Below are 24,010 nucleotides of genomic sequence, written 5' to 3' on the forward strand. Positions count from 1 at the left end.
AGCAACATTTTGAAATAACATATCCCTATTAATATCCATATCTATTCTAAACAATAGCTGGTCTCATAAACAGTCTCATCATCTACCTTATGTATATGTCGGAGAAGCGTCAGGAATAGGGTTGTGGGCGTTTGCTAGATCTGCATTGGAATTGGCCATCGCTGTGTTATAACGAAGGTACGGCCTGGTTTTACGAGTATGGATACTACCGATTCGGCAATCAACTGCGATGGTTGGGCACTGGCGATACTAGTGACGTTGGTCTTAGGTTCGATAACGAATCCACGGTCAACGGGAGGATAGATATACTTGCTCACACAATACTCACAGATCGTAAGGCGCTACTCTCTTCGTGGAGGAGATCGCAAGAAAGAATGAATTTTCGTCCCGATGATGCCACCGAGGAAAACTATGATGGGGTGTGTCTAAGGACACGAGATCACCGGATTCGTCAAGTATAGCTCTCGTTCCGAAAGTAAGGGAAATTGATGTCGCTGTCAATTGGTCAATTTGGGACAAATACTGCCTATCCGTTTGAAAAATCTTAATTCCAGGAAAAACCCAGGTTTTATAGCGGGCCCTCAGGCTAACTGAACTTGTATTGTGTAAGTGCCTCAACATTTGGTATTCATTGTCCGAAGGAACCGTTGGAATGTTTTACTGTCAGGTACCTCTATGGGTATTTCCTTTAATGAGGGTCATACTACCACTCCACACCTTTGTTAGACGAAGCGCCCGTTCCGTTGACCGCGGCTACGTTTGGCGACTGATGGTCGCCTTTAGCCCAAGTTTATCACAAATCGCAAACAAGTGCAATTGGGCAGAATGACGGCAAATTGTTTAATTACAACTGTAAACTTTAATTACAATTTTACAATTTTACGGATTTTCCCGAAGTTCCAAAGGGAAGGCTCCGGTGTCCTTTCACCTTCGACAAATATATATATATGAATTATGGTTTCTGACAAGGTTACGGGCGTAACAGTTATTATTATTTGTTATTACTGATTTTATTTATCATCTGATCTTGAGATAGCCTTTTCTTTGTACTGATTGCATTTATTTTAAGAATAACTAAAATATTTTGTCGGCTCATCAAATTGACCTCTCGCGGTGGGCAAGGCAGAATATAAATTTTTTTTAGAAAATAAAAGAGCAAACTAAAAGTAAATACCGAAAAATATATTGGATGCATGTCTTAGAAAAAGTCAGAAATTATGAAGCGATACGATAATGTTTAAATATGGTTAAATTTGAATAGAAGTTCGAGAGCGGTCAATTTGACCGGCACTGGTAGGTTTAGTGTTAACACCAGTTCTATGCTTTTTTGCAAATTAATTGCTTCACGACTGATTTGCAAACTTATTCTTATTTACATTATACAAACTATGTAACTTTACGACTAAGAAGTAATTCTTAATGAAGAAAATTAATGAAAACGTAAGTATTGTTAATAAATACCTTTTTAATAGTTGAAACATGGAGTTATTCGTAAAAGAGTTATATTTTGCCAGAGTAAATGTCCACTTATTGTACCCTTGTTCCATGTCACGAAATTTCCTTAGAAGATCAAACTGATCATACGCCATTTGATCAATAAACACCATAGTAAGCGACGGCAATGATAAGGTAAGTGAATACATAATATTGCTCTTTATATGTATATATATACCAATGTACTTCTAATATTTAGATGCAAACATCCGCGCCATCTGCAATTTTCATGCACTTGAAAATTAGCATCAGATTTGAAAATCTATAATATTAATTCCACTTATTAATAATCTCTTTAAGCCCGAAATATATATATATAATTAAAACATTAACTTTAAATTGTATTAAATTTTGAATAAAAGCATTGAAAGGATAAACAAAACACCTTGCGGTTTCTTTAGCTTCAGTATCAAAGCTGAGTGTCATGGCCATGGCCACTGTTGGTCAAAGTATCACATTGTCGTACTTTTAAATTGTATTAAACAATTTATTTAAACAGATCAAACAATAAGCATGTTGATAAAGGGGTGGCGTATGATTCTCATCCATTTTCTTATTGCTTGGGAATGGGATTAATTCACTTAAAAACTGAGTGATACGTATAAAACCAAGCGAATATCCGGCAAGAGCGAATCGTGTAGGAAGGACGAGGAAAAGCGCCGTAAAGTTTCACGACGTGTAAGGAACGGAAACAGAGGTTAGCTTATTGAACACAACTACCCTAGTCAGTTAAGATGGTGGTCATTAAGGTTGTGGTGGTGGCAAAAGTGATGTCATTGATATCAATTTAGTTAAAACGTTCAACGAAGAGACAAAGGAGGAAAGCCATTCTTATAAGTAACAGTGTTTATGAGTTTCGTTAGTTATCTTATCAGGTTTTTATCACATATCATTTGAAAGTACGTGAGTGTTAAAATATTAGCTGTGACGGAACAATTGATTGTATATGTATACATTTATCTTTCTCTCAATAGATACTTTCCTCTCTATTAGTTTCTCCGTCCTGCTCATTCCTTCAATTGTTCTTTCTATCCTTTTTGTTTATTAATATGCATTGAAGTACCTTCACTTTATTACGAATGAATCTTCCGAAGAATAGGATTGCGTGTCAAAGGAAAAACCAGTCGATCGTTATTCGATCGAAAATTGCCGTGTTATTCTGTTGGAATTAAGTGACCGGCTGATTAAAAGTACAACAGCAGATAAATTAATGAATATGCAAAGTTTTTAAATTTGTGTCGCGCGAAATTTTCAATTTTTTTCCGAAGGTAAGCAAATTGAGAAGTGTGCAAATTTCGTGGATGATTACTAATGGTTAAGCGTGTTTCTCTGCCGTGAATACTTTAAAGATTAATTATATTAAGTGAAGTATATGTATAAGTAATGCGACCTTTGTAGTAATTCGTTTTTATCGTGTTTCAAAGATGTCATTGTTAAATTTTTGTTGCTTGTAATTTCCTTATTTCAAGCAATTTTCAGTGTACCGTAAATTTTTTTATCGATCGAAAATAGGTCATCAAGATAAAGTACGGGACGTCCACACAGTTACATTCCTCAATTCCTGGCGCTTTTAATGAATCAACATATAATGAACTTTGGTAGAGAAATGTGCTTTATGTCAATAAAAGCTGTTCTTGTCACACTTGTCAAAACATATTAACTACTCAATGTCTTGTATTAATTGTGATATTTAAAATATGTTTGAAGTTATGTTACAATTTATCAAATTGACTTTTTGCAATTAGTGTGATTATCTATGAAGCAGTTGATTATACTTATTAATTTATAACAAATTACATTTAACATTTTTTATATGTGAGATAATATATGTTATAAGGAAAAGAAAACATGAATAGTTATACAAATATACTTTTAACAGGGTTGCAATAATGTCTAAAAAGATTAATTGCAACAAAATGTTAGTTCACCAGTTATCGTCTGTATTACCTGATGATAGGCCCATCACAGCCATAAATATTGTTGAAGATATAGATAAGTGTCCACCAAATTTTACAGTGGTAAGTAACCTCACAAGATAGTTTGTATAAATAAGTTAGGGTATTTAACCTGGTGTTTATAACTATTTTTATATTACTATTTTTTAATTTTCTATAAATGTGTACTATTTTTAAACGTTATTTTACCTTTAGGTATCACGAACATATGACCAAGATACTGATGCTGATCTATGGAGAGAAAGTGGACTTTTTATTAAAAAGAAAGGCAGATACATATGTTTTTCAAAGACTGAAGGGTTACCGCAGTGTGTGGTCGAAGATATCGTAGTCATTAATGAACGAGATACTCCTCCAGAAGGATATAGCATAATTTCTTGTACTGTAGATTCAAGTGAGCATACGTAAGACTAATCAATGTATCATTTATCAAGAATTTATTTTCATTTAGTACATTGCAATAATGAATTTTAGTGCAGAAGGCATGGAGAAAGAAACAGGTGTGCTATAAAATTAGAAATAAGGAACTATGTTCGAAAGCAGTTACTGATATTATCATATGTAGTAGAGTTATACATAAAGTTTATACATCTAAAATGGCACCAAACGGATTTATTGCTGCTGGGTATATCTATAGAATTTTATATTTATGAAAGTTTCATAAAAATCAAATTATTCTTATTCCTATTCTTTTCAGTGTTATTAACGGAGTTTGTGTTTGCTACAAAACTGTGGATATTGTAAATGGGAATTCAAATTCACAGTCATATGTTAATATAGAGTAAGAATCGTCTTTATCCTATAAGCAATTAAGATGTATTTGCCTTAATGCTTACCACTTATTCTATATAACGTCTTATTTATAGCTTACTACAAAGTGCTTCCCCAAATCCATCAAATGGGACACCCCATAAAATACCGCCTGAGAGGCCACCAAAACCAAAGTTTTCGCCAAAACCAGCAAATGGGGTTTATCCAAAAATTAGTGGAAGTGGAGGAAAGGATACAGAGGAATCTAACGATAGAGATTATGAAATTTTGAGTCCTAGTGCAAGAATTAGACCTACGAGACCTGCTCCGCAACCCCCTACATCAACAGTTGTTGGATCTACATCAATTTATGGTACACTTCCAGGATCTTCCGATTTGGATGGAGTCCCATTTGTTCTTAATCCACGTCTTAGTGTTCATTCTGATTCTTCTACTGTAAGTAATTTGTACAAAAAGTCTATATTTTTTTGTATATAATTTCATATATTTTCAACAATTATTTCATGTTGTTTAGAATAAACTTCCTGTGATTAAAATTTGGACTCAGAAAGACTTGGATAAAGAGGTATAATTAATATTTATTCAAAGCATGTAATGTACCAATGTTTTTAATATTCTTATTTTTTATTTAATTTTGCAGTTCTTTTACGATTTTTGTGCAGAGAGAGAAACTTGAAGAAACCACTGTGCCAAATTAATTGCGTGATTCTTCACGCAATTTTTCAGCTATGTCTATACATTTGTATTGATAATATAGCACTAGCCAAGTGTAATAGAGTGCCTGAACGAGTGATTCATACTAACCTACGAAAATGGAATTACTTTCAAAACATTTATCAATGAAGTGTTCGAATTTAAATATTGTCCATTTTCTAAAGTACTTTTCTCTTCCATACCCTATTTAGATTTTGATACCAGTAACAGTTAGCACCGTATTTTTATAGAGTTGCGTTGTATTTTTATAGATAGTAGAAGTTATATATGTATATTATATATAATTGTATGATATGTTCTAGTTGTTTATAAATCGCCACAAAATACTTAATATTATACTGGTGTATTCCTATTTCTTAATCAAACGCAGGAATCTTTCAATAAAGTCATCTTTAATTTTATTTCCAACAAAAAATAAGTACATCTTTACTTTTATCCTCGAATGAATGCCTTTAATACTTTTATAGAATATGTATATTTTGCTTTTATATCATTTAGTTGATGAATAGTTAATTCGTAATTACGTACATACAGATTCTCAAATGCTACAAGGTTTAACTAACAGTTGGTTGAGATACTGATTAGAGTTTGGTATTTAGAATTTCACAAAATACCGGATGACGAACGTAATTATAGCTTAATTTGAGACCACTATAATTTAATATTTTCAATTTTTGATGTACAACTTTAACTAGAAAATAACAAAAACGTTGATTTTCGTAGTAAATGAACTTACTTGTGGCACTTCATAGTGAAAAAAGCTTATTAACATATGTAAGTATTTACGTTTATAAGCTATTCCCAATGATGTACTAAAAATTAATTAATTGTGACTTGATTAGTAATGCTATAAATAGGTAAGCAACATTTTATTAAAATATACAACATATTCAAGTATTCTTTAAATTGAAGGTGCTATAAATAAATTAACTTCTACGTTCCACAATTTCTTTAGTAACAAAAAATCTGATAAAGGTATTAAAAAGAGGAAAGAGAACATTAATAATTTACAGAATTACATTTTGCACTTAAAGAATCATGTTCCTAGCACGGTTTTGATGATCACTAATTCATATTATGGTTACTATTTTTCGGTTGCTTATTAATTTAAGTTCCTTCGGCAGATGCTTCTTGTCGAAACAGATTTTTTGGAAAAACTTGAACCAGTCGTCAGACAAATGGGCCAGTCCAATGTCTAATATGGGTAGTATTGTTCGTCGTGGAAACACCATGTTTTTCCATAACTGCTGTCGCTTTGATCTTATTCTTATACTTGACGTCTTTTGGTTTTAACATACTCTTGTGGTTGCTCAGCAACCTCGATGGTGTTAATATGGATTTGTTGCTAAGACCTGTAGCTTCTAAGAAGTGATCGTAGCCGCTGCTCGAATTGCTCGCAGCAAGAGGAACATTATTATTGTCTTTGGTTGCGGCAGTTTTCTCGTTCTGACCAACCGTCGCCCCAAGATTACCGAGCCTCTCCGATCCATCGCCCTCTGGTCTGTCGGGATCATCTGACAAATCACATTCATCCAAATTGAACTCTTCAAAATTTTGTCTGATATCAAATTCCTGATCAAATTCTGAATGGACATGTTTCTCCTTGGTTTTTGTGCGTTCTTTTGTTTGATCCTCCGATTCACCGCCAATTTTGAATTCTTCAAAATGGCGAACAATGTTAGTGACTCTGGGAATTTTCCGGGTTTGTTCCCCACTAGTTTCATGACTGACGCTCTGACGCGTTTGGAATGAAGATCGGACATTATTAAACCTGTTTTTCCAGAAGTTCCCCTCGTCATTGTTCCCTGTAACTTTATTAATCGCATCGTCGAAGTTTAAACTTCTCGCAGATGATACGTTAATTCCCGCAGATTTTAAAGGAGAAGATATAAAACCGAATATTTTCTTGCTATGTTCAGACGAACTAGGTTCAAGTAACTGTTGCTTCTTCCGCGTCTCATCGATGAGAAACGAGGGGCTAGGAATCTTTTTTAAGATTAACGTGTTATTCTTGAACTGCGGTTTGGGAGGCAACGCAGGAGGTGTTTTAGGAGGTGGTGGTATAATCTCCGGAAGTGACTCGATATCTTCATAATCCAAATTTTTCGCTATGGTCAATCCTTTCGTAGACATCTGCAGACAAGTCTTTTCCTCGATACGCTCTAATTTTAAAGGTGGATTCGACGCATTTACAGACGTTTTCGTCTTTTGTATCACCTGTGAAGAGGGGAAACTCGTGTGCCTCGTCTCCTCCACTTCGACCTTTGGTTCTATAATGACAATTGGAATAGCCTTTGATTCTTCCGATTCTTCCTCAAGACTCGACTCATGATTCGTGATCGTGGTTGCAACATTTGAGGTTGAAGCACTTTCAGTAAGACTCATGCCAAACTCGTCTTCCGTAGCAGTGGGTTCGAAACTGTTTACAGAAACATCGGGCAATTCGTTGCTAGCTAATTCTTTTTCTGTAATTCCTTCTTCAGAGTTCTTCCTCTCCATTTCGGATCCCACGGACTCGATATCCGATAATTTAGCTGGTTGAAATCGGACGATTCTTCCTCGATGTTTAAACCTCCTAGGTATGGAAAGAATACTCTCTTCCTCCTCCATGTCTCGTAAAAGGATCTGATTAACACACTCCAAAACGGAATTATGTTTGCTATTCGGTCGATATGTGCTGTGCCTAAAGACGTCGTCGTTAACTTTATCCTCGTCAGGGTCGCTGTACCAGTTCCCGCTGGTCTCTTCTGCGTTCTGTTCTTCGATTTCCATTTTTAGGCATCTACAGAAGTCAAATATAAATTTAAAAATACGTTGTGAAATATTTTTCTATAACAATGTGAATATATAATATATTGAACTATAATAATCTAATCATTTATTATAGCAACATTCCATTTATCTGAATTCTATTTTGTAGAGAGAAAAATATTCAGCCGATGGATGCTGGGATCGGGATTCGAACGCGGATTTTTCGCTTATGGGGCGGGGTGCTTCTCCAATTAAGCTACTCAGGCCATCAACGAATATTCTCTCCCAAACTCCTAAGTCTCAAATGGCTGCCACCTACAATTTATTGGTGCGAAATTTTATTTGACGAATAATTGACTGAATTCTTGTCAAGTGAATTCAGTTGCTAGCACTTGAACTTTTATTCCATGCTTGATCGAAGAATCATAGGTAGCGGGAATCGAGAAACTACTGGACTCTTACCATATAAATTCTAGTTATTAGGTGTAGAAGAAGATTCTATGCTTTTAGCCTTATACACTCTGTTGTTCTTATACGGATTTCGTATTTACTTCTGTTACTGCAATTACATAAATGTTGGCAAAAAGATATTGCAAACATTCATCATTGATCCATAGAATAGCATTACATAGACATTTGTTTCTAGCAAACACGTACAAACACAACGGACAGCGAATTTTCTTTTATGCATATATATTGCTTCGATTTTAAACTATTTTTTGTTTCTCGTATGTCTCTACCGAACTAATTTACGTTAACGAATGTTATATATATTTTACACGATCGGCAAATGCCTGATATACATGTACCTTTTTAAGGAAATAAATACTTACACACTATTATTATTATTACTCCCGTTATTGCTACTGTTATTATTATTATTACTATAATCCTCGTTCATCTTCGGCATTTCCGCGATCACGTTTCCTGTGTGTTCTAAATTTCTCGAGTTTGTCTCGTTGCAAGCGTTTACATAAATTGGTTCCTGTTCTTTTTCTTCGTCTTCTGACATAAAGTTACAGTCCATTCCGTCGTCTTTACTTTCCGTTCTCGCGATATTCGTCGGTTCGATCATGTCCGTTTCGTTCAAAGCCTTCTGTGTCCTCGATCTACCGATTCCTAGCTTTTTCCTCGGCAATTTAGAACCGTTTTCAACCATCATCGTCTGTTCATCATCATCACCGTCGTAGATCATTGTGATTTCGTTCTCGCTATCTGTAATCATCGTAGGCGAACATCTATTGGATTTGTTCAGCGTGGAACCAGGTGAAACGTCGCTACTTTCGCCCTCGCAGAAACCCTCGGTGCTGAGCAACGAGGGGCTGCCCTCTGTGGTGGTTGTGATAATCGACACATCCGTGTTTTCGCTGCTCGTCAGACTCGTTTTCGAAATATCGCTCCCAGCGAAGCTGTGCGTCTTCTTCACCCCCCTGTCCAACTCTTCGAGCGCAACAGGTATCTCCGACGAATTCAGTTTTGTGATTATCTCGCACTTTAGGTTTTGAATGTCTTTACTAATTCCACAGTTTTGCCTGGAGCCTGCCTGAAATGAGAAAAAAACGAGATCTCGTTACAGTTGTTTACTGCGCCAGTTTAGAATTTTGATGGATCTTGATGTGTTTTCTCAGGCATACGTATTTCGAATATTTACGTGATTACAAAGACGTTCCTTGACATAAGGAATAGAGATTTTTCTCAAGAATCGTTTGTTTCTTTATTTCATTATTAAATTTATATTAGAAACTCATCACGAAGCCAATAAAGTATACGAAACGAGATAAAAAATTGCAAAAGTCAATTACGTCGGGAGACTACTAGAATGCATTATTAAGAAACTAAGAAGTCTGAGGGCTGTTCTTGCTATGAGGTCCTTAATTACATCACAATATCTCGAAACTTACATCGGCATTGGGCGTTTGCAAGTCGTTGTTTTTAATATCGGTTGCCGTGTTAAGCTTCATTGACGATTTACCAAGGGTCTGTTCGCGTTTGCATTTGATATAATTCTTGGTGTAACGTCTGAGCCTAGCGATTTCGAGCTGCTGGTTCTTGATCACATTGTCCTTTTCGCAAAGTAGTTGTCTGATCGATTTCTGCTCTTGCTTCAGCCGCGCCTCCAGCACCAACAGAGCACGAAGTATCCGCGATAATTGCTGATCTCGAAGACTTCTTTCGGACTCGTGGTTCGCAGTGCGATTGTCCAGCTCTTTCACCAGATCACGGCATCTCTTCGTGGCTGCCTTCAAGGCCTCCTGAGTACGAACCAGCTCTTGCTTGAGCGTTCGCACCTCGGTTTCCATCTGAAAAATAATTTGCTGGTTAGATACAGTGGCTTCTTCTATTAAGATTGCATAATGAAATGTATCTTTCTTCTTCATTACGATTTTTTAATTACGGTTAATAATTTCAATTCTTTATACAGGTATAATACACGTATAAAAATAATAAATTATCGTCAATTAACTCGATTATTTGAACATACGTTCGTGTACATGAATAGAAATAAAGAATTCTCGAAGTCAGATTCAAAAGCGGAATTCGGTGGAATTCGTTGTGATTCCAGGTAGAAAAATGTTGAAAGTTGACTTCGGAGAAGGAACCTTGGAATTCGTCTAGGTTAGTAGAAACGCTGGACCGTACTACGAAGACCGGAAGGGCCTGACCTGCAGGAGCTGGTAAGCCAAGCAGACAAAAAAAAAAAGAATGAAAGAAGGGGAACCAGCCGAAATAAAAAGGAGATTCATTGTCCGAACTTTAACTTAAGATCTATTTTACTTCGTCTCGATTTCTCCAATGGGATAACGGTGCCTAAGAAAGTCGAATCAAGAATAAAATATATTACAAGTTAAAAGAGCAAGTAAAATTATTATACGCAGAACAAGAAAGTATTAATATAAAAGAGAAATATTTTTGATTAAACAATTTTCTGTTGGTAACAATGTTGAATTATTTTTAACAGTATTTTTTACTGTTAAATATTTCATAAAGGTTGCAGATATGAATAATCAAATATTGATCAAACAGGTTTCAGTTCTGTATTTAACTAAAAGATTTTGCTGGGCTCGGCGAGTCACAAAGTAGAAATTAGCTTCGCTCTACCAAATATCCCAATGTACATGCAACTCGAAAAACTTTAGCAGTTAGTTTGCATCAGTAGCATTTAGCTCGCTTCAGAAATTCCTGAAATCGATTTAGCCTTTAAACTTTGTGGTATTTATGTTATATTAGGAAACTAACGTTAGAACACAGAATACAAATCCAATAACTGATAGAACTACGGTAAGAGAGACGATCTTCTATCAAAAAAATAATATCGTAAACATGTTTTTGTATAATTTTTTTACAAGAACCGCTTTGAAGATTTGTTGGACATAACTTTACAGTGTTAATGAATTAATTTAATGAATTTTACTATGAATCTATTCTATAAATTTCAATTTACTCTTTGATTTGATAAACAAAACGAATATAGGAAACAGAGATGGATTATTTCATAAATGAATATAAATACATTTAGTCGCAACTTTTAGTTTAAACAACGATTCTTTCATATTTCCGTCAAGTCTTTAAACAATTTTTAGCGGTAAAGTATCCCAGTTGAGTTAAAGATGTTCCAAAGGGTTCAGCAAGCTCAGAGCGAAAGATTCGAACGACACCATATTTTCTCGACAAAAAGTTTTACACATAATAACACCCTTCTATTCGCACTAAATACAACGAAAGAAACACCTATACGCAATGCGCATAACGCCTTAACGTAGCCCAACTCACTCCCTATCGTTCAATCCTCTAGGACAGACTCTAGGGAAAACGTCTCAAAGTAAAGATACCAATTATGTACCAATTAAAGAAGCATTTATTTGAAAATAATTGCCGGTTCAATGCAGTAACAGCTGTCTGTAGAAGAAGCCTCGTATCTCGAGTAAAACAACAGGCAATCGTAATAATAGAATGGAGAAATGGTGGCGTTTTGTGTTTTAGTAGAACTCATAGCCTTATGACTGGGAGAGGTTTGTTGTCAATGGTGTAATATGCCTGACAGTTTGGGCGGTAAATTTATGGAGGCAGAAGATCGCAGGAAGCCACAAATTTTCGCACGAACTGTAATTATACAGTGGCCGTAGCGAAAAACGTACCCAATAGCTTGGCTATTTTCTTCGTCTCATCACGGGGGAAATAACCCCGCACCCCATACGGTTTTTCGAGCGATCGACTTACAGCGCAATCCATACTAACTTTAAGTTATCAGTTGCGACATAACGAATCAAGCTCTTTCAGCAGATAGCTTGTTTTTTTGTGATCTTCATGACGTGTTACGAACTGCCGGTGTTATTACGCCAGCAGTCAGTCATTGCTTTAAAGAACTCGTATGTTTGATTACGGGGTGCTAGAAGTAAACGGCAAAGTATAATACATATATAATATATGGGAGACAGTTTTGGTTCTAGTTGTTAATTTACAGAATAGACCAGCTTCGTGTCTTTGCTTATCTTTCACGCGTAAAGTTAAAAAGTTGAGATTAAAATATCTTTGTTATTTCCAGAAAAATTACGTCAAATTATGTGTCCCCAGAAACATAATATATCAACAATTTCAGAAATATTCGCAATGGTTGATTTAAACGGAACACTTTGTATATTTCGACGATCTTTCCGACATTATATATTCAAATGGATATTAGGATGAAAAATATGACGATATCAATTCAATTATAAAGAAACTAATTGTTTGAGATACCAACTGTCTCAGACTTATTTGCACGATTACATAACTCGCAAGCGTAGCATCGTATAGTTCATCTAAATGTTCCGAGTTACGACATAGCTATTTAAGATGGTATGCAAATTCCGGTTCCGGTACACGTGACACCAACATGTCAGGTATTTCAAAATCGAACTTTTCCCAACCACGATGCATTCGTGTCCTATGATGTCAGAGGAATCCCCCATGATCGGAAGAAGGTATATTATAATATGTATTTAGAAAGCGCGATCTGATGAGGTGTCCGTGTTCTGAATGCTGATGGTTATAAATGAGCGAGCGCAGCGATTTCGTGTAACTAATCATAACGTATAGTTTAGCATGAATGAAGAAAAAAGCAGAAAGTCTGATTCAATTGCATGGATCAACATTTAACAACTAATACGAAGTGAATTTCGAATAGATATTGGTTACTGATAAAATGTTACAAGAGAAGAACGCATAGTAATAAATTTAAAAAATAAGTTGATCAGACTTACTCGAATTAATTTTGTTTTATATTTGAAACAACGAAACGACACGAAATTAACTTCAAAATAAATAATCAAGATCGAGTAATGATATTTAATGTCAAAACTCGATACAGTATACGCGTCTTTGAAAATTTGACGCCCACGATTGCATCAAATTCGAGTTTTAAAGTGGCTCACGGAGGTGACGAAAAAGTGTGCTACGACTTTCTCCGTTCTTGACCAACGGTTTTTCGATCCATCGTGGTGCACGATAGGAGGTCAACGGATGAACTCCGGTCGCTGGATAACGAGATATCTATACCTCATATCGATACAGTTACCCGTTTTAACACATTCAATATCCGTCAAATTTCCAGAAGCGAGTGCTGAGGTTAGCAAGTCTGATCTTACCGCAAACTTCTTTTTTCATTTGTATATTCGTCGTTTTTTTAATAACTGCATGGAGATTTTAGAAAAAGAATGCGGAAAGGAATGCACGGAGGATCACGTTTGTTCTTAAGTGACGTCAACGCTACATTCTCTTCTCTAATAACTCAGAAACACTTTCTCCGGTGTTACGGTGTAACGGACGAATAGAGATCCACAATTATCGCACGAAACGCGCAATAAGTATACGTAAGTAATCACATTTCTTCCGATCCCTTGTGTTTTTTTACCGAGATCCGTGAACAGAACATAATGATTTCGCTTAAAATCACCGATATATACGTGAGAATGATTTGTTTTTGATAAACATTTAATTTTTAATTTACAGGTGACTTTCAATATCGTGAATGGATTAGAATTCCCGATTTCGCAAGCCAAGCATGTACACATAGTAGTTCTCGCAATTACGAGCGTAGAATTGTGTCATCATTTAAACAACCTTCGTTGATTGCATCACGTTACTTTATTACAAACCGTGCAATAATTATCATAAGATTCGTTATACCGTTTAAAGATACAAAAAATATGGCGTTTCGATAAATTGTATCGTTTGTTTGTGTAAATTGGGCTAATGTAAACGATGCAGTCTTCCAGTTTGTATTAGGTAAGCCGTAGTGGTCAATCGTTATTCTAATGTTATACAATATGCAGTCGGTATGTTTGGAGTAAATAATGGATGCTTTTACAAAGACTGCAACAAGACCTTCGATGAAAATGTCTTTAAAGAATGACTGATTCATCGTCCGGTAGATATAGTAGGTCGTGTCGAAATAAGTCTACGACATACTTTACGTATAGCTTTTTCCATACCGTTGCTCGTTTACAAAATCGCTATGTATCCGTTATAAATCCAATGTAAGAAACTGCCGATCAAATGCATCCCTACTACACCATACACAAGAGCGCGTAATTCAATTTTCTTTTTTTGTGTCCAAACTAAGCGCATGTTTATTTCGCATTTTCATCGATTACGTCGAGTATAAAAATTGAGTGCTTGGTAGAAATTATAAACTCGCGATGCTTAAACAGCCTTCTACTGTGTACAGTAGTTTTTGCATTAAAAAAATATTCGTGTGTTATTCTTATTATATCCTGCTCATTGTTACCTTAAATTCCGTCTTCCAGGCAAGCACACTTATCCAATATTATCAAGAAAGTCTGAGCACGTGACCGGCATGATATACGTATAAATTTTTTCGCACAATCACACACAAATCAGCCGAATTTCACCTGATTTCGACATAACATTCTGTCACTGGTCCTCGAGGCATCTGTCGTGCGTTGTCGTCTCCTCGAGGATGCCGGTTACGAGCGCTCTCGAGAACAGCCGATATCTGCCGAAGGTCACCGAAGCTTTCCGAACGGCAGCGCGAATGACCGAATGTTTTCGCGTACCTGACATATTGTACTTCGAATTCTGAGAGCACCTCGATTACTTTTGCGAATCATTAGAAAATTCCTGCTTCATTTTCTTCCTTTAATTAACTGTATTGGATCGAGCATTCACGGCCGATATATCAAACGAAAATACGAATAACGTAACGGAAACAGAATGTAGGCGAGACGAACTTTGGATACAAACTGGTCAGTCGGCGAGTGGACAGTTAGGTCCAAGAGGGAGTAAAGAATGGTAGGGAGAGGGTTGAAGCAGGCTCGGATTCGAAAACAATTTTCTTCACGATCATATGCGTATCATATAAATTTTTGTAATTTTTAGAAAACTAGAATTTATTATTATTACTATAATGAAAATTTATTATTATAACGTATTTTTAGTTTGTTATATTTTGAATGTTTTTATTTTACTCTATCCTAGAAGTTTGAAAGTTCTTAAGTAAGTTATTGAATAAGTAGTACATTATTCCTAATTGGTTTCTAATAACAAGGTATATTTATTTATGTAAGCTGTTATAATTCTAGATAATTAATAAAAATTCATATTTATAAAAAGTTGGTTCTTCCAAAAATATTCATATGAAATTACAATACGTAGAATTGTAATTTTGAAAACGAAGCAAAACAGAAATTCTATAATGGTAAACAATACTTTAACGTTTTTGTATTATAATTTAATAAATTTTTTTTTTATTTTCATTAGTACTGAAACAATGTCTTTCCCTTTTGTCTATACGCACATATATAGTAGAGTCTAATTTATTAAGTAGACGGTTGATAAAAATCTGAAGAATCTTGAGTTATAAGTGCAGCCCTGAGCCAGAGTCAGACGAAGAGAAGGAAGAAAGTAAGAAAAGCAGGTAAAGAGAGAGAGAAAGAGTCCTGTTCCGCATTCACGCGTGCACGAATGTTTGTGCGCACTTTTTCTATGTATAACTTGTTCGTGATCGAATGAAAACAGGTAAGACTATCTATAGACCAGATATAACATAAAAATGAATACGACATGCCCTTTTTTAGATAAATTGTGAAGTTAACTTGCTCAGATATCTACATACGTCACGGGAAGCAAAGTAACGAACAGCTGACTCGAGTAGTATTCAGGATTACGGCATGCTATTATTGAGAGATAGTAGTGTTCTTGTTATTTAGCATTCTCGGAGTTTTGCGGTTGATTTTGCAAGATTTCTAACGAATTAAATCGATTATTTTGCAAAAAAGTGTTGACAGTCTATGTAGATATAAGTTTTTATTCAAAAAGATGATAGTATCTCCTAACCAAAAGAAGCAGTCGATGAAATTATCTTTCTCGCATTTCCACTAGGGAGATAGAAAATCCATCGCTCCTTTTCAGACTAAACACATTGCCTACGATCTTCCAGTGATCAATAAAATAAATAAAAGAAGCATGCCATCTCTGAATCTTAATCCTATCGTACATAAAAAAAGTATCAAGTTAGTCTATCGATTTTAATCAAGCCTTACGCGTACAGAATGAGTACCATTTATAGTAAAGTTTCTCAAGTTCCCAGAACGACACCAAATATCAGCGGTGTTGGAATGTTATCGACACGAACGGTCGTTCTTGATCTTGCCCTGAATAAGATCGTTCTCCACTACCTAGGAACGCCGATTGTCCTAGAAAACGAGATTCTACCGGTTGGCGCCTGGCCCGTGGTTGTGCAATTGCCTCCTTAACGACTTCGTCGAGACCTTCGCACAGACTTTTTGTAGAAGTTACCTCTGCGTGATACCTTCAATTCACATACATCTTAATTACCGAGCGGAAACTGGCGACAACCATCTACCGACCGTTTGCAGGGGATTTGACGTTTTTTGACACCTCGTAATTTAGCAACGTGTAATCATCAGGAATAACTAATAATACGGATCTCGATACGAATATGGTCCGTTTACTACTACTAATTCCGGAATTTATGCGAAGAATATTGCAACGGGAAGCTTTGGTATGTCGCTACTACGTTATTTTTATTATGTTAGTATGTTATTAATTTCCTTCTTGTTCCTCTTGTTGATGTAAACGGTCAAGTATATATTTAAGTAAGTATCGTTTTGTGTTAGAAAAATACAGTTACGTAAAGAAATGGCGGATGTTAATACAGTTCTACTGTATTACTAAAATTCTTCATATATCATTTATATATTATTATTATAATATGCTATTAAAATTCTTCATGAAGTTAAGAAAATTGAAGAACTATTTACTATGGCTTATGAATGAGATGAAATTGATGAGATGAGTATATTATTACATCCGTAAATACATTTTAGCATATTATCCTGTTGAGATGTTAATCATTTTTTATATATGTAGAGTGATTTTGTTGTACTTGAAATATGTTAGATAGTAAAACGCGTGCAAATATGTAAACACACGATTGGACTGAAACTCAATAAATTGTGATCTTTATCAAAATTTTGTAAACAGTTTGTAGACTTCCTATAAAATATCATTATTAATTTCATAGAGGATAAAAAAAGAGGGAGAAAGGAATCAGATCAGTTCAAGAAATGTTTATAAACTTCGTTATATAAGTTTGATATTAAGTACCGAAAAAAGTAGGACAACTTTTATTCCCAAAACCAATAGAGTAATAACACTGCCATTAAATGTTTTTCATTTATGAAATTTATTTTCGTTATGTCTCGTGAAATTATATCGAGCATATTTTAATCACAAGCATTTAGAGTTAATTAAAGAAAAACTCGTAGTTTATGAAATGACAATTCGATCCTGACGAAACTGTTTTACCTAATATTTGACGTCAATAAGAAATACTCGAATAACATATGTATTTCATACAATTGAGTCAACTCTCGAATAAACAATATGCTCATCTTAATGGAAATATTTCAATATTAAACGAGAACGTTCTTCAAGATTCTCTTTTTTTTCGCGAAACTTTGCTTAGCAGAAGAAACATGAGAATCTCATGATGAGATGTAATTTTCTCGACGTAATAGGAGAGTTTCGCTGCTCGTTTTAACCTTTAAATGTATAATGTTGCTATATGGTAACAAGCCACTGTATGTTTTTTAATCTCACAGCCACAGTGCTTGTTATACAGTGTATATATGATACATATTCTTATTGTTATTAAACAAGTGGAAATGAAGAAAGTGGTCTCCCGTCACTATTACTTTTCTCCGATACTTAAAAGTGTCAAAGTCAAAATGCTTTATTATCGTTGGAAGAATTATACTTTTAAGGGTTGAATGAATGAAAGCGTCGAATAGCATAAAGCGTTACGATTGTCTCGTTCACGATCACGACTCTATTACAACGAACGGAGAAAGAAAAGAATACGAAAGAAAGAAAGAAACAAAAAAAGGCACAATCAACGAGAATATTCGCTTTGGAAGCAGCGAACTCAATCCTGCACGATAACGTCTCATCGATTTATTAACTCGGTTACCTTAGAAACCCGGTTCGCTAGCCCTCGGTTAGGTCTGGGGGATACGGATAACCGTTATCACGATGCACGAATACAATCGATTCTTACCGTTTGAGTATACTCCAGCCAGAGTTTCGAGTCGATCTTCTTCCTGCACGACATTCTTTCGATGATTCTCTCTTACCGCCCACCTCGTTCCTCTTTTATATATTATTTGCTCTTTTTAGCAACTTTGAGATAAGTCTACAGGACTTCTTCATCACCTCGTACATCACTTTGTGCTTCTTTGCATCGATCAGACCGTATTTTCGTTTAAAGAACAGTGGTTTCTTTGAATGGCATACCTCTGTCTCGTTGGAAACGAACCGATATTTTTAAGAGAGATGCTTCTAAGTTGATTCATCGAATTCTCCGGGTTGCATTCCTCCTCGTTGAGGAAATATCTTTCACGGATTTCTGGTTATTGTGATCATGCTTATTTACACGGATTGTTTGTGTTAGCTTGAATTATCGGTGGTTTACAGCGTGGTTGTTGGTTGGTGAAGTAGGAGGAACAAGAAAACGTGTTTCGAATGATGCAAGCTTTTCACGATTTTTGTAACCGTTGAATTGCTCTACAATCAGAATTCTGACATATACATATAATTCACTGAGTTTTTATTTTTACTTTATTTTACTTTTATTTCTCTACTTTATTGCTCTTTCTGCTTTCTTTATCTCACGTTCCGCTTTTATCCGTTATATGTACATATTTCAATAGAAATTTAGCATTCCTCAGAAATGAAACAAATATATTCTTGCGATTCAGTTATCTCGGTACTAAAGTTGCAGCTTCGAACCACGATGAAACATAGTCTTTCTTTAAAATGCAATTGTAAAATGCAAAACGAATGCAATATTCGATTATTTTCCCCGTTTTTATCGCGTTATTTAATTGACAGTTCTCTTTGACGCAGAACGCGTATCTTGTTTCGCTACGAAAATATTTTTTCCGTCTTTGCATTCGACACATGTATCCGTAACAGCTGGTTACGCTATTAACACGCATCATGGTATACGTTTGTTCGTTAGCAAACACACGTAACTAAGCTCGATACATATATAGCTTAGGAATAAAGTTGAACGTTCGGATTGTTGACCACGCATCACAAATGTCTTGTTAAAAAAGAAAAAGGATTAATTAAAAGAAACAGAAAAAGAGAGACGAAAAAAAGAAAATAACTTTTATAGAAATATAAAAGCTGACAAATGATGGGACAGACGAGAGATAGCGAAACAGAAATGCGACCACGTTGTTGTAAAAGTAACTTTGAGAGTAACGGTACTACGATTTCTTGGGAGTACATCGTCGTGACTCGACGAATCTGTAATTGACGTTATATGGCGTTAATTGGCCAGAATTAATTGACTTCAACAGGCTTGAACTCGCGTTTCGAGGAAGATATCCCATCGGTTGTGTAAATCAATCTTCCTTGGAGTCGTTGCATCGTGTGTCCTTCCGTCTCGTCACCTTGTCTTTCTTTTCATTCTTTTTTCTTTTTATTCAGTATTGTTCACTAATGCGCTAAACACTGAATAACCACCGTGAAGAATAGCTTCTACGGTAAAAATTACCTCAATAACGCGAGATTTATCGCATAATCGTAAATTTGGCGAGAACACGGTGAGTTCGAGTGGTTCAACGATACAACAACGATGAAATTACCATCGCGAGCAGGCGTTTACCGCGCTCCAACGCGACGCGATTGAACAAAGACCGCGTTCCGCGAGAAGAAACGTAGAACTAACCGCTCTCTTAAAGACTGCTCGTTATCTGGGTGTAACCTACAGGACAATGATAACGGCAACGATAACGATGAGCTGATCGTTGTAAAGATACACGCGAAACAAAATCGAATTGTGGGGCATAACATGTAAATATTATATGTACACTTTTATCCGTAAATCGCTGCACATTATCCATTTATTATTAGTAGCTTTAGGATTAGAACAGCGATACAACATTAAGATAGGAAAGAGAGTCATTTGCTTTTAGTTTTATATTCCTATTCTGATATTTAAAATTCGGATAATTTATCGTCTTTTAATTAATTTTAATCCATAGTGTTAGCTTTTAATGTTAATAAATGCCACTTTAGATACTATATAATTGTTCAAATATTTTACTATATCAATGTCTCATTGCGCAAGCAGTCTCTTAACCGAATCTACTTACCGAACAATTTATTTTATTCGATACACGTATTAGTATAAAATTGAAATAACGGTATTAAAGGGATATTAATCAAATTTGTAAGAAGACATGTTAATTTAATATAGAAATTATAGTGTGCATATAAAGTAATACATATAATAGCAATAATATACAGGGTGGTTGGTAACTGGTGGTACAAGCGGAAAGGGGACGATTCTACGCGAAAAAAGAAGACGAAAATATAAAATAAAAATTTTTCGTTTGACGCTTTGTTTTCGAGAAAATCGACTTTGACTTTTCACTGGGTACGCGTGCACTTTATCGTGTCTCGTTATAACAGATCTCACTGTAGATCGTTGTCTCGATGGAAAAATTAAAAAAAAAAAAATTTTTATTCTGTATTTTCGACATCTTTCTTCGCGTAGAATCACCCCCTTTCCGCTTGTACCACCAGTTACCAACCACCCTGTATATTAATGCATAAATTAACGAAAGATTGAGAGTATAACATGTATATTTCAAGAATTTTCATGCCATTTACTAATTTTTAGACTATTTTCATTCACAATTTAGTCTACGCTTCAATTTTCCAAATTTGAAATGAAAATGGAATTTTACAAATTTTATTACATTTCGAATAACCATCATTCTATAGTAACGTTCTATTATATACTACTCGGACATTTAATTTCGGAAATTCAAGATCCAGAACAACGATAAACTTGACAAACATGTTACTCATCATTCCACTGGAACATCCTTTAGTGTTCATAACCTGTGTAAACGAACTAATCGTTCAGTTTCCGGTTTTAGGGGAAAGCCACTACTTATTGCTACACGTTACGTCACCACGCGTCGAATCACGGTGTTACGTAGATTAATTGTTATCATTTAACGTTCTTATCACCATGACTTTTTTCGAAATGTTACCCATTCAAATAAGATGCGAATGAATATTGCACGTGTTTAAAAAAGAGCCGGGTATATGTGATAGCTGCATTATGAACGTATAAATACGTTATAATAAAAACGTATAACAGCCAGAAACTTTTTACATTTAGAAACGAGAAATGTATTATATTCTGTCCTCGCGCAACAAAATCTTATCTTATTTACTAGCCTAGATTTAACTTACAAAATAATAATCTCCGATCATAATCGCTATTGTTATTAAAGTCTTACGTATCCACGTGAAAATGCTTCACGAGTATGACGTTACGCGCAAACACTCGAGCGTGGCCGTGCCATGCGGGTACGTATGCTCGTGTTACATTTGCATACGCGAACATAACCGAGCAAAGACAGGTGTACAACAAAGGGATACCTTTTGTGCGGGCCTTTCCGTACGTCCACGACCTTTTAAGCGATACGCCTTGTCAAGCTGACTGCGTCAACTTTTCGCAATCGGACACGACGATATAGTTCGTGACTCTGGGAACTATTTGGTACCCAGTTTCACCCTTTTCTATATTCTTTTTCTTTTCCAGTCATTTTCAAGCTAGTCATGATTTTCTATCGTAAACGGATTTCTTTAGTTTGATGAAAATGTGAAGAAATTGATATAATTAAGTGTTTTTTTAAATTATTAATTTGTCATTAATTCATTTTTACTTTGGTCAAATTCACGTATATACTGTTACTGTAAATCAGCCAAATGTTCTAATACTTCTATAGCCTATATTTATAGTTACTTACATTTATAAGATCTTTTTTCACTATTTTGTAGGAAAAATCTGGGACATTCTGTATATGCAGCGTGAACGAGCCAAATGACACACCCTGTATAACACGTCCATTTCTCAAGTAACAGGAATCTCGTTCGATTATTTCAAAGAGAGTGCGTAATTACCCTCGGTTCTTCATTTCAACTCGTCGAGCGAGAGCTACCGGCTTGTAGCTTCCGAACCCTTTGTCGCTACTCGAAACAATACCATGCAACACGTCGTGCGACATATGGCTAACAACGGGAAAGGAATAAAGTGGAGAATCGATACCTTGGAGAGATAACAATTTGCGTCAGAGTCAGACGTCACATTGTTCGATCGGTTTACACGATATTTGAAATTTACGGTGCCGCATTCGTGCGACGACTTATGCTGTGCCATGGAGCTCGAGGTCTGCTCTTATCCAACTGCGGTTACAATGGAATAAACATATCTTTAACAAACCAGAGAACGGTTGAAAAGTTTTTGCAATACTTGCGGAGGCAGATACTCCTTCTAAATGTAAGATTTTAAATTCGAACTCCAATTAATTGTAAGAGATAATCTGTAATCCGATAAACCAGCAATCACCCAAAAATCAGAATTATTGTATTCCTATATCATCAAAAATTCAAACTCCGCTCTACAACATTAATCCTTTGATAAAGCATATAATTAATAGGATTCTTCAGACACGAATACATAGCAACCAAAAAGAGAAAACACTTTAAATCGAACAAATCAAAATTTTCTTTACAAATGTTGACTTTCAACGAAGAAAGTCGATTTTAAATCCATAAACATCGACAATGAATAAAATATGAGACTAAGAAATTTTCTTAGTCTCATTCTCTCATAGACAATTTGTTTCTGTTATAGCAGTCTAGTATAGCCATCTTACTGCACTTCTTTCCGACAACTTTCGATCAATTAAGTATTTTACATTTTACTTGGCTTGCTGGAATTTGTCTTATGAATTATCCACGCAAAGCTAATGCATTGGAAATCTGGATAATCCATACGAAATGTTTCTCTTTCATTCAATACAGCGTACGAATTTTTTCCTCCCAACTAATTATCGTACGAATTGTTTAGAAAATATGATAAATTGAAATTATTCCATTTGAAATGATTGTATATTTAATTTAGTTTTAGAACATTGGTACAGTAAACATTTGTATAGTAGACGTTCGGATAATGGAGGTTCTACTGGAAACTGGAATATATTTTTTTGTAGATAAGGATCGACTATGCGGAGAATATTGTCCTGCTTTCTCGTTAACTTTAAGGGTGTCGATCTCGTGTTCGATATTTAAGAAACGGGTTTCGTTACAGCACGGACACAGCTACCTGTAACATTTTCTATATTCTTCTACTTTCGTTCGTTCGATACGGAGCTCAAGCCTTAATAAATGAATTTAATCGACCGGAATTCACTTAATTGGATGCTGGATACACGGTAAGTTCACAGTAAGTAAAAGGAATCATTTCTTACAACACGCTTGGTCAGCTTGTCTTATTCTCACTCTCTCGTTTAACCAGCGTAAGCTCAAAAATTCTCGGTTGGTTTATCGTAAAATCGTAATACACGAGCGTGTTGTACGTAAAACGCGTCTCTTGAACTAAATACATGTCAATTTCTTTCTTTCTCTAGTCGATTTTTGTAACGTTATTAAAGTCGACAACTTTTCTTGGTCATATTCTGTCCATACAATTAATAATTATCTCGTTTTGTTACGCTTTCTCGGTCTCGGTTTCCTCGTTGGTAAAATCGTCGCCGCGTGCCAACAATTTCGCTCGATACTCCCAAAGAGGAGACGTAGGATATAAACGAGGACGAGCGAGATTTCACATCCTTGTACGAACCAAATGGTTGATTACTTTTAAAAAGGAGCAGTCATTCGGCAGCATGCCAGCATCTACCATTATCGATGCTCGTGATTTTATCGAGAACGTC

General features: G+C 35.4%; 2 protein-coding genes and 2 long non-coding RNA genes across 9 annotated transcripts in view; 2 read left to right on the forward strand and 2 right to left on the reverse strand.

Moving 5' to 3' along the window:
* Window positions 1-1,442: 1,442 nt before the first annotated feature.
* LOC112212030 lies at window positions 1,443-2,149 on the reverse strand. 2 transcript variants are annotated; one of them, XR_002945814.2, is made up of 2 exons: window positions 1,880-2,149; window positions 1,443-1,712 (listed from the first exon to the last, which is right to left on the reverse strand). It is a non-coding gene; the product is annotated as an uncharacterized LOC112212030 (long non-coding RNA). The 2 variants fall into 2 exon arrangements; XR_004460867.1 differs by having other exon boundaries at window positions 1,443-1,756; window positions 1,880-1,972.
* Window positions 1,901-5,270, forward strand: LOC100743057 (multivesicular body subunit 12A). 2 transcript variants are annotated; one of them, XM_012394805.3, is made up of 8 exons: window positions 1,901-2,191; window positions 3,374-3,512; window positions 3,645-3,843; window positions 3,924-4,074; window positions 4,147-4,230; window positions 4,316-4,655; window positions 4,735-4,785; window positions 4,861-5,270. In XM_012394805.3, exons 2-8 carry the CDS (start codon window positions 3,384-3,386, stop codon window positions 4,894-4,896), a joined length of 990 nt encoding a protein of 329 aa, XP_012250228.1. In that variant the 5' UTR covers window positions 1,901-2,191; window positions 3,374-3,383; the 3' UTR covers window positions 4,897-5,270. The 2 variants fall into 2 exon arrangements, with proteins under 2 accessions (XP_012250228.1, XP_003486169.1); XM_003486121.4 differs by lacking the exon at window positions 1,901-2,191 and adding an exon at window positions 2,257-2,762.
* A 39-nt stretch (window positions 5,271-5,309) lies between these two features.
* LOC100748446 (uncharacterized protein DDB_G0284459-like) overlaps window positions 5,310-24,010 on the reverse strand; it is a 47,462-nt gene continuing 28,761 nt past the window's right edge. For 2 of the 4 annotated variants that reach the window (XM_012394798.3, XM_012394797.3), the window contains exons 2-4: window positions 9,587-9,985; window positions 8,519-9,228; window positions 5,310-7,716 (exon numbers count right to left, since the gene is read on the reverse strand). In XM_012394798.3, coding sequence (XP_012250221.1) covers window positions 6,105-7,716; window positions 8,519-9,228; window positions 9,587-9,985 — 2,721 coding nt within the window. In that variant the 3' untranslated portion in view covers window positions 5,310-6,104. Of the gene's footprint in view, window positions 7,717-8,518; window positions 9,229-9,586; window positions 9,986-14,451; window positions 14,893-18,264; window positions 19,939-24,010 lie in introns of those variants that run through there. The other 2 variants (XM_024364484.2, XM_003486080.4) reach the window with 2 other exon arrangements.
* Window positions 13,189-14,245, forward strand: LOC112212031. The gene is made up of 2 exons (XR_004460871.1): window positions 13,189-13,534; window positions 13,674-14,245. It is a non-coding gene; the product is annotated as an uncharacterized LOC112212031 (long non-coding RNA).

This window comes from Bombus impatiens, unplaced genomic scaffold (assembly GCF_000188095.3).
Source record: "Bombus impatiens unplaced genomic scaffold, BIMP_2.2 scf_0099, whole genome shotgun sequence".
In the NCBI taxonomy this organism is placed as follows: Eukaryota; Metazoa; Arthropoda; class Insecta; order Hymenoptera; family Apidae; genus Bombus; species Bombus impatiens.

Bases quoted from the DNA above. Each gene is read 5' to 3' on its own strand.
- LOC100743057 (XM_012394805.3), top strand. From the start codon at position 3,384: ATGTCTAAAAAGATTAATTGCAACAAAATGTTAGTTCACCAGTTATCG. The intron at 3,844-3,923 runs GTGAGCATACGT...AATGAATTTTAG, and splicing joins TTCTTGTACTGTAGATTCAA to TGCAGAAGGCATGGAGAAAG. The intron at 4,231-4,315 runs GTAAGAATCGTC...TCTTATTTATAG, and splicing joins CAGTCATATGTTAATATAGA to CTTACTACAAAGTGCTTCCC.